General features: G+C 41.9%; 1 protein-coding gene across 1 annotated transcript; it reads left to right on the top strand.

The window, feature by feature from the left end:
• The first annotated feature begins 132 nt into the window (after positions 1-132).
• PIH1D3 (PIH1 domain containing 3) lies at positions 133-9689 on the top strand. The gene is made up of 7 exons (XM_005419887.2): positions 133-295; positions 996-1113; positions 3366-3429; positions 4572-4677; positions 6433-6529; positions 7322-7407; positions 8914-9689. The coding sequence occupies exons 2-7, from the start codon at positions 1009-1011 to the stop codon at positions 9047-9049; spliced, it is 594 nt and encodes a 197-aa protein (XP_005419944.1). The 5' UTR covers positions 133-295; positions 996-1008; the 3' UTR covers positions 9050-9689.
• Positions 9690-10167: the final 478 nt, after the last annotated feature.

Below are 10167 nucleotides of genomic sequence, written 5' to 3'. Positions count from 1 at the left end.
GGCTGCGGGAGCGGAGTGAGGGACGGGAAGAGACCGGAGTGAGGGACGGGAAGAGACCGGAGTGAGGGACGGGGAGAGAGAGACCGGAGTGAGGGACGGGGAGAGAGAGACCGGAGTGGGGGACAGGGGACACCGGGACCCCAGGGGGCAGCTGGAGCTCCCTCAGGGGATGTTTAGGTTGGTATCTGCAATGGTTCTTCCCCCAGAGGTGGTCGGGCACGGGAACAGGATCCCAGGGAGTGGTCACAGCCCCGGGGCTGGCAGAGTGTAAAGAGCGTTTGGACAGCGCTCCCAGGTATTGTATTATTATTATTTTTTGCCCCCGACGAGGGGAGAGAATAATGCATCTGTCTCCGTCTTATCAGAAGGCTAATTAATTACTTTATTATACCATATTGTTCTATATTATATTACACTATGTTACATTACGTCTAAACTGGATCTGCAAGCACTCAGCTCTGCACACACTGCCCAGAATGTGGTGACTGTCAGTGACAGTCCCAACACACACACACACACCTGGCCCTGACAGGCCAAGGAAACAAAACTCCATCACTGTGGGTAAACAATCTCCATGTTGCATTCTACTTTGGCACAACACAGGCACTGCAAAGGAGATAAAAATTGTGTTCTCTTTCTCTGAGGTTCAGAGAATGTGAAACCCAGAAATATTCTTGGGAAGAATTGTGCCTTGCTTTTCTCTGTGAAGAGAAATGTGGTGACACCCAGGCACGTGCTGGGGCTCGGGCTGTCCTGCACAGGGCCGGGAGCTGGACTCACTGATCCTGATGGATCCCCTCCCACTCAGCATATTCTTTGATTTTATGTTCCATATTCTTTGATTTTACGTTCCATTTTACATGTTTTGTCATCACACACACAGGAACTTAGCTAAACTTTTCCTTCCCAAGCACACAGCAGGAAAATTGTGCTCTACAGGCTGTTCCAAGCACAGTTGGTTCCTGCTTCATCTGCCACTTGTTTCCCCTGCACAGGTGAGCAGTGGGTATGGATTTGGACAGCATGTTCTCAGGCTCTTCTCTGCAGAGCCTCGCCAAACTGCTGCGTGATGCTCCAGAACAGGATGATGATGGTGGTGATGATGATGATGTGGTGAGCCTTTCATGAGAATTGCTGCTTCTTTTATATATTGTGCCATAGCCTTATCTTTTTAGTCAAGGAGAAGCAAATCTCTTTTTCTCCAGGGTGAGTAAAAGCAGAATGAAAACTGTGCTGGTGTTCTCAGGGGTCCCAGGACGAGGGAAGAGATGAGAATCTTGACTCCATGTTTCAGAAGGCTGATTTATTATTTTATGATATGTATTACATTAAAAGAAAATTATATATTAAAACTATACTAAAGAATAGAAGAAAAGATTTTATCAGAAGGCTTGGAAGGAATAGAAAAGAATGATAATAAAATCTTGTGACTGACCAGAGAGTCCAAGCCAGCTGACTGTGATTGGCCATTAATTAAAAACAACCACATGAGAGCAATCACAGCTCCACCTGTTGCATTCCACAGCAGCAGATAATCATTGTTTACATTTCATTTCTGAGGCCTCTCAGCTTCTCAGGAGAAAAAATCCTAACGAAAGGATTTTTCATAAAATATGTCAGTGACAGAAAACCTTAGAAGGTTTTGGTCTGAGTGAAACAGCTCGAGGATCCTTTCAGAGTAACAAGCTCTTGAGAATGAGCAAAATGCCCCAGGAAAACAAGGAGACATTGTGAGCACAACATGTGAGGGAGGTTTAGTTTTTCAGCCTGAAGGAAAAGAGAACATGGACTTGAAAGAGCTAAAGAGCTTCAGATACTTCAGGCTTCCCCTACTTTTCCCTGAACTCTGCTGGAGATGAAGGCAATTACAGCCAGATATGAGGGGAAAAATTTGCTGCTCAGCTTCTGAGTAAGGACCAAAATACCCAGAGGCAACTGAGTGTATTAATTGCATATGTCAGGCATTGAAGAGCTGCAGAGATAATTGATCACTGAAGTACAGCAGGTGTTTGGTGGTTGTAAAATAGGGAAAGGGGAACAATCATTCTAAGGTGCATAATCTGAATGAACAATGAGAGAAATATCTGATTGTGTTCTTCTGTATCAATTCCTCTCAGGAGCAGATAAAAATCACAGTGTTTAGAGAACATGCATTATTCCTGCAACATGCAACACCTGATTTTATCCAGGCCTGCCTGTGTGCTGGGAAGAATTATTCCCAGGAGCCACAAAGGTGCCAGCAATGTAGAAGGCCTGTGTGAAGGTTCAAAACTTGGCCAAGTCCCTCAGAATTTTGAACAGATCATATTATGACATCTATAAAAAAAGAAAAAACAAACAAAAAAACCCCCCACACACAAAACCAAAAAAAAGCCCAAAAAATAAACAAAAAACCCGAACAAATAAAACCCAAAAAACAAACAAAACCCCAAACAAACAAACAAAAAAACCAGATAACCAAAAAAAAAACCAAAAACCAAATAACAAAAATGGAAATACCTGACTGTTCCTCCAAATCATTGCTCAACAAAGAGCTGACCAGCCCCAGTAGTGGCAATGCAAGTGATATTTGGGATAAAAGGGGTGCATATCCCTTGAAGTTTTCTTTCAGTGGGTTACAGATGTGGTCCTTCACACCCCAAATATCCTCCAGCTGTTTAATGCCTGCCTTTTAAACCCTGCATTATTGCTGTACATCTCTGCAGTAAACATCCTGATTTTAAAAGGAATTTGTTTACATCTTATTAATAAAATGAATGACACTTCAGAGACAGAAATGGAAAGTTGCCACAAGAGATGTCAATTAAGTCTGACTCAATCTGGGTAAATTGAAATCTTTATTTTGATTTAATTTAATGCTCTGTGCATATGAGGCACTTTTATTGAACCAAGGAATCTTCATATATAGAGAAATGCCTCACATTGGCCTATTAGCCCTAAATTGATTCATAATTAGAGGAAAATGTTCTTGCCTCATGATCTCTACAGTAAAAAGCAATCCAAATGTTGTGATGGGGCTTTCATGTAGCACCCTTGGTTTCCTGTAATATTTTCATGGCAGGCAAAGCATGGAAATTTTGCCAAAATGCCATGGAAACCAAAACTCACAAAGCACATCTGTCTGTATGGCTGGGCTTCTGTGGGTCCTGCTTCAACCCAGTGTGTCAAGGTCACTTTCTGCTGTGTGAGAGTGAAGAAATGAGAATTTTCAGTGGTTCACTCATGAAACTGTGGGATAATGTGTTTTCAATTCCATCAGGGATTTGTTTGACCTTAGATGATGTGTTGTATTTACAGACATCATGGTTGTAACCAAGCTTGGCTCTATAAAAATTGATTTAAGATGCTCTTGCCTTTCTTTGCAGCCACGCTGTTCTGTTGCTGCCATGACTCCTGGGAGTGTTGGACCAGTCAAAAAAGAGACCAGCAGTAAGGAGAAGCATTTGTGTGTTTTGGCATTCAGTCTCATTTACAGTTCAGCTTTTTTTTTTTTTATTTAAAATTTAAATTTTAAATTCTGCTGAATTTAGAATTCATTTACAGCAGACTGTAACAGCTATAAAAGAGGGGTCAGTGATGTTTGAGATGGGCATAGCATGACATTCTTTACAATTACACTGTAAAATTATTCCTTTCCTGAAAGCTTAACTCTAAAACATGCAAAGAGGAGCAGAAAGGGTAATGCCAGAGCAGCCTCCAGTGTAAATTATAGTAGTTCAGAGCACAGCCTGGTCAGGGGCTGCAGGGATCATAACTGAGCAGCAAAAGCTCCATAGAAGAACTCAGGAAAGACAGGAAGGCAGTTTTGGCAGAGACTTGGCAATGTTAGTGTTAAGGTTTTTTGGAGCTGAGGCTGTCACATTATTGAGCCCTGAGAAAGCCCCACAAGGGCCAGGGTGAGTTTTGCAGGAAAGGAACTGTGGCAAATAAAATAGATTATTTTTGCTTTTATTGCTATCCAACAATAACCAGAGATTCTAATCTAAAATCTTCAAGTTTCACATTTGCCAGCTTACCAAAAGAATGTTTTTCCATGCAGCACAGACATAAACCATACTATTCTGCCCAAAAACTTTCATGTGTCTTCAGCACCTTATCTGGGCTGTGCCCAATAATTAATGGAATGAGCTGGATTTCTGTGTGAGGAGGTGATCCTCTTGTGAATGACTCTGCTCACTGAAAATCTCATGTCAGGGGGCTTGTGGAAGATTAGTATTTCATCCCTCTACACTTTACTGATTTTGAAGTGCTTGATATTATATGCCAGAAAGGAGGATTTCCAGGAAATAAAGGTTGGGTAAAGAAGATTTAAGTGAAAGGAAAACATCCTCCCTCTGCAAATCCTCATTCATAAGAGAGTAAGGTGAAGAAGACTGTAATCATTACCTAGAATGCTTTTAATGCAAAGATTTTTCTAAAGCCTAGAAATACTTTTCCAGGCTTTAGAAAAGGATTTTCTTTCTTTTCCTTTTTTTTTTTTCATTCTTGAAAAATATTCTAAGCTTTCAGCAGCACTTGAGGAACAGAGACATTTCAAAATGTGTCAGTGAGATTTTTCTCCTCACTCACAGGTACTTTTCAAGTGAAATCTGAAAACAAGAAAACCATTTGGAATACAGAGGAGGTCCCAGAAGGATCTGAATTTGATGATACATGGGACCCTAGAGAAAAGCCAGAGTAAGAAAGCTGAGACTGCCTGTGTGGGCTTCACATAGCATTAATGGAAATGAGAGTTAAACAGCATCTGCAGCCAGCTGAAAAGATTGTGTTGTGCAAGAAGAAAGGAAAGATATCAGTGTTGCATCTAAAGCAATATGTGAAGAATGGTTTTAACCCCTCTCTTGAAGTCTTCTGATCTCAGAACAGAAACTTTGTGTTGGTTTTTCCAGCATAAGTTTATGTGCAGTGTCAGTTACTTGTATAAAGTGGGATTAGGAGGGGAAGTAGGTCAGAAAAACGATTTATTAACTTTAAAATATGCCATTTGTGTGAAATACCTGCTTTTTCCTGCTGCAACTGAGATGCATCCATTTTTCCATACTCAGAAATTCATAAAGTACTCCAATGTATATTTGCATTTCAAAGATTTAAGCTCTTTAGAGACAAATAGTACTGCAGAAGGAAAGCTGTGTGCAGGCAATTTTGAGCTCTTAAATCTTGTCACTCAATCTTAGTATGTCAAAGCACAACTTAAAACCAGAGCCTTTTCCCTTGCTTATAGAAAAACAGTAGCAAAAAATATTCTTGAAATCAGGCATGTGAATTGGAGTTTGTAGAGGTCAGAAAGCCCTGAGGGTCATTCCATAAAGCAGATTTTGCGTTTCCAATCATTGTTTCAATGTCCTGAAGTGTTAAAGGCTGGAGCACATGGGCTGTGGCCCATGATGCTGCCCATTGCTATCAGAATCTTCACTTTTTCCTGCATGTAAGTCAGGACATGAGTCCAATTTCCTAGTTAAACACAGGACTTGAGACCCACCTGAGCAGGGACTCAGCCTTTCTGGAAATAATTTGGAATTCACCCTCATGCACAGTTGTCCCTGAAATGGTCACTGTCAGGTACAGAACACACTGTCAGTATTGTGGGCACAGAGAAGTTTTTCTTGTGCTGTTCTTTGACCCTTCCCCTCTGCAGTGCTTCTCCAGCCTCAAGCACTTCTGACCCTTGTTGCACAGATGAAGAGAGAGAATATAAGTCTTTGCAATAGTTCATCAAATGAAGCAAAGAAAATATGCTAAAAGGAAAACAGATGGCTACAGAGGTGCATCCAGAGCTATTAGACACACTGACTTAGGAATTATTCCATATGCAGATGCACACTGGAGATGTGAAAGATTTTCTAACAGCTTAGACAAGTGATCCACCCCAATAATTTTGCTGAACTTAGTAGGAGTAGCATATGTTATAAATACAAATTCAGCTTTCCTTTCCTCATTCATTAATAACCAAGAGCAAGGGAATATGTGATTCTACATTTTGTAGATGTGAAGGAGAAGAAAATAAATGTTAGCTGAATGCAAAACTACAGTCTGGCTTTAAAGTGCTATGCTCAGGCTGCAAGAATATGCTAAAGGACAGGACAGAACACATGTAATTGTGGCATCCCCCTTTTCAAATCCATTCCCCAGGAGTTTGTGGTGTTTGACTTGTTGATAAGCATTAGGAAGCATTTCCTAGTCCTGCCAAGGCTGGCTGGGGAAGCAGAGGCAGCACAGTGAGAGCTTTGGGAGGTGGAATGAGTGATTTTAGCCTGTCTTCCAGCTGTCCCAGTCATGGCTCTGAACAGAAACACAGTGCAGATGGATTGGAGCCTTGAAGGGAGACTGCAAAGGAGAAGAGACAGTGTGAGGAGGATTTAGAGTCCTCTGAGAATCACAGCCTCCTTCAGCCTCCTGCTCCAGTATTCCTAGGCAATGGCTTCTCTTTGGCAGGTATGAGATTTCCTTCAAGCAGCACGTGGGAACAGAGGATGTCTTCTTTGGGATGACTGGGAAAGACCCCTCCACTGCCTGCTGTGAGGATATAGTGGTGAGCTGAGCCTGGAGCTCTGGTCCCTTCCCTGTGCTCTTTCTCTGCCTTTCCCCCCTCCCCATCTTTCTGAGGGGCAGAATGTAAACACCAAGCTCCACTGCTGCCTTTGATTGACCTCCTGTAGCATTTTCTCGTGGTTCTCCAAGCATTTTTAGATGACATTTACACTTGCTAACCTGAGGAACTTGTGTATCTCCTCAAGGACCAAGTGTGCTCAAGGCAATCTCTGCAAATGCATATGCCCCATATGAACTTAAAGGGAATAAAATGTAGCTCTAAGATGAAGTTTCATCTTGGACACAGTTTTGGAAAAGAGAGGGGCTGGGAAGGAGATTTTTTGCATCTTCCTGCATTTTTTACAAGGTATGTGGGCTAGCAAAATGCTACAGTGCTGACAGCCTTTAAAGTTGCAGCTATCAGATCCTGCTTCATCATTATATAATCAAAGACCTCCCTGGTTTCTGAGCTCCAGGACAGGTAGAAGTGCTGTGTTATCTTTCTAGAAGAAGCAAACTGTCCCTGCAATGCACAAAGCCTGAGGCTTTGCTGAGTGTTGAACACCTGTCAAGCACATTAGCAGCTCAGGAACTGGAAGAGAATAGGATATCAATACACATCACTAAGCTATTGAAAGCAGTCATTATCACTGTCGGATTTGCTCTGATACAAATTACCTACTCAAAACGTTGCTCTTTGATACTAGCATTGAAATATTCATGAAAATGAGCTCTTTTATGGCTTTTAGGGCAACATATGTAATCACAGCTTTACCTCTGCCCATCGTTTCAGATTAAAATCAAGCTGCCAGAGACAAAGTACTCCGACATCACATTAGACATCCAGGACAAGGTTCTTGACCTTCGAACTCCCAAAAAGTAAGTGCAGCACAATTGATAAAAGTCCAGTTAATATCCTGTTTGAAATGGGGTTTAGCTAAGCTTTTAACTGCAGTCTGTGTGGACAGCTAAAGATTGCATTATTAATTACTTGTGAGAAATAAATACAGAAAAACCACCCATAGTCCATCCATAGGTGTGCAGTCTGCTGGCTTTGAATCTGTGATACTGTCCAGTAAAAAGCTTTGGGACACATTTTGGCTACTTAAACAGCAAGTATCAGGGGCTCAAAACATCTGGCAAAAAGCTGCCCAAGGTCTTGAAAGACTTAGTCTAGTATTCCTAAGCACTGATTTGTACAAATACTTATGACCAAAGGTGGTAAAAAAGGTGCAGATAAATTTTCAGTAGCTGAAAGCCAAATTATGGACGTACCCAAGCACAAATGCAGAAATGGAAATGTTACAAGGTTTTCTAAAGAGTTTTCCTTTGATTTTTTTAAATAGGGCTATTTCAAGCCTACAAAGATAACTGATAATACACTCTTGGATTTCTCAGTCTTCCTCCATCTCTCCCTCAGTGTGCAATTCGCCTCTCTGAGATTTCCAGATAATTCCTATGTCTGTTTTGCTCAAAGTCCTTCTTCACAAAGACTGTTTTTATAAGAAACCTTAATCCTCTCTGGGCTGACTTGCTGCACTGAATGGGGTGTGGGAAGATCTATATGAGAATAGCCTTCTGCAGATAAATTCCAGGAGCAGGCCATGGATTAAGGCCTAAATAAGTCCCCAGCAGACTAGCTATAGAAAAGCCATTTTTGTCTGCTAAAACCAGGCAAATTCAGTTACCCTGTGCTTAGTTTTAACCCAAGGATGCAACAGGAGTGGAAGAAGGTTTGGGAATGTTTGTTTTGAAATTGGAAAATTGGGAGGAATAATTGTTCAGCTAATGACTTGCTGAACCTATGGGCAGTAAAAGAAGGAGCTTAATGCAATGCTGCAGATGTAGGAAAACCTCAGCATCCTTTTCCTTTTGCAATTCTATCCTTTTTTGGTGACTCAGATTTGCCATTATCTTCTCAGTACCCAGCTGTCTCTAGTCACAAGCTTAGCAAATAAAAAGTTCACCATAAATCTGATGGTTGCTTGGGTACAGCCTGAACCAGTGCTGCTTTCACAAATATAAGTGCAAGTCTTCTCAGTAGGAAGGAAACAATCAAGATGTCAAGTTCTACATGCTGAAAAACTTCGTTCTCCCACAGATGGGTAAAAAGATTCCAAGCAACTGCTTCCAGCTCTGTAGTTCTGGGGCTGCTTCTAAGCCAGGCTGCTTTTAAGTGATAGAAATATTTCAATATTTCTATCAATATCCAGTTTTGCTGGGCATGAGGTGTTGCAGGAACCCCACAGCCCATCACAATAAGGAGATCTATTGGGATAACATTCCCTGGCATACTGACTGAGGAATTGCAGGAGTAATTTGCAATGACATCTCAACTGCTCACCTGATCTGAGACACTGACATCCCCTGTGTCCTCTTTTACAGCAAGCTGCTGCTGCACCTCCCCTACCCTGTGAACAGCAAGGAGGGCAGAGCTCGTTTTCTCTCTGAAGAGGAGATCTTGGAAGTCACCTTGAGAGTATCAAGGAAGTTGGATTTCATCAATTTTTCTGATGGGTAGAAAGATAGAGAAAGTTTGCAAAAACTAATGTTCTAGTTTGAAGGCTTTTGGAAACCCAACTTGTTCTGAAACAGTAGATAGCTTCCCTTGAGCAGTCCAGGGGAATGTCTCTGGAGAAATGAGTCAGGAGGAGCACAGCACCAGAGGTCCTAACAGCTGAAGCTGTCTGGCCTTTACACTGCTCTGGTTAACTTTCTGCTTCCTGCAGTCTGGAACAGACCCTGTGAGTCAGAAAGTGGGAGATTTCAGTTCAAAAGCCACAGGAAGCCTTTTGTGTGGTCATGGCTGAGGTAGCACAATGAGGCTCAGGACAATATCTGCTGCTTTGGTGCCATTTCAAAGCTTGCAAGTGCTTGCTTGTCTCCTTGCTTGGTCTCCAGTGCTGGGACTGGGGCCAGTTCAGAATCTTCTCTTGCCTATTTCTTGGTGAGAAGATCATTCTGCAGGGATCCATACCCATACCTGAGGCTCCTTTACACTGGCAGAACAAGTTAACCAGCTATAGTTGGGTTGCTGAACATCTCAGCTCTTTTGAACAGGTTTTTGACAATTTATGGTTCAGTGTTGTCTAGTCATCTGCTGTCCCTCCACCTATTTTTCTGATCTTTCTTGATCAATAAAATAACAGGTTCTAAGGAACAGTTATCTTTGCCTTCTTTATATTATGCTCTGAGAGACTTCATAAAAGTTGAGATAAGAGGAATTTTGCATAACAAAGCTTTTCTCAGAGGGCTGAAATGCTGCAAAATCTGTTCTTTGGCCTTCAGGTCCAATCTGGAGATACAGAATTGGGTTACCAGGGTGTTTCTCTCTGTGTAGCTGCTGGGCAAATATATTAATTTAACATTGTTAGTCCTGCAGGAAGCAAAGGCACTTTCTCAGTGATCAAAGTGGAGGGGAGAAGCAGGCCCTGGCATGTTAATGGCACACTTAACCAAAAGCCTGTGAGTACTTTCAGAGCAAAATGGCTTGAGTCCTGCATTCTTCTGGGGGTGGAAGTAGAGGAAAATAATTGACCAGCTAGGCTGCAGACAGCACCCATGCAGCTAAACTTGTGGCAGGCTGTAATGAGAAGATGGATGCTCCATGATGGACTGCAGACACTGACAGTGAGTTTA

This window comes from Geospiza fortis, unplaced genomic scaffold, assembly GCF_000277835.1.
Source record: "Geospiza fortis unplaced genomic scaffold, GeoFor_1.0 scaffold157, whole genome shotgun sequence".
In the NCBI taxonomy this organism is placed as follows: domain Eukaryota; kingdom Metazoa; phylum Chordata; class Aves; order Passeriformes; family Thraupidae; genus Geospiza; species Geospiza fortis.
The sequence above is the reverse complement of the archived record's forward strand: the minus strand, read 5'-3'. Positions and strand labels throughout refer to the sequence as shown.

What these genes read in the sequence shown, in the direction of transcription:
- PIH1D3 (XM_005419887.2), top strand. Translation starts at nt 1,009, where the DNA reads ATGGATTTGGACAGCATGTTCTCAGGCTCTTCTCTGCAGAGCCTCGCC. An exon ending in GTGGTGATGATGATGATGTG is followed by an intron (nt 1,114 to 3,365) that starts GTGAGCCTTTCA and finishes CTTTCTTTGCAG; the next exon opens with CCACGCTGTTCTGTTGCTGC. An exon ending in GACCTTCGAACTCCCAAAAA is followed by an intron (nt 7,408 to 8,913) that starts GTAAGTGCAGCA and finishes CCTCTTTTACAG; the next exon opens with CAAGCTGCTGCTGCACCTCC.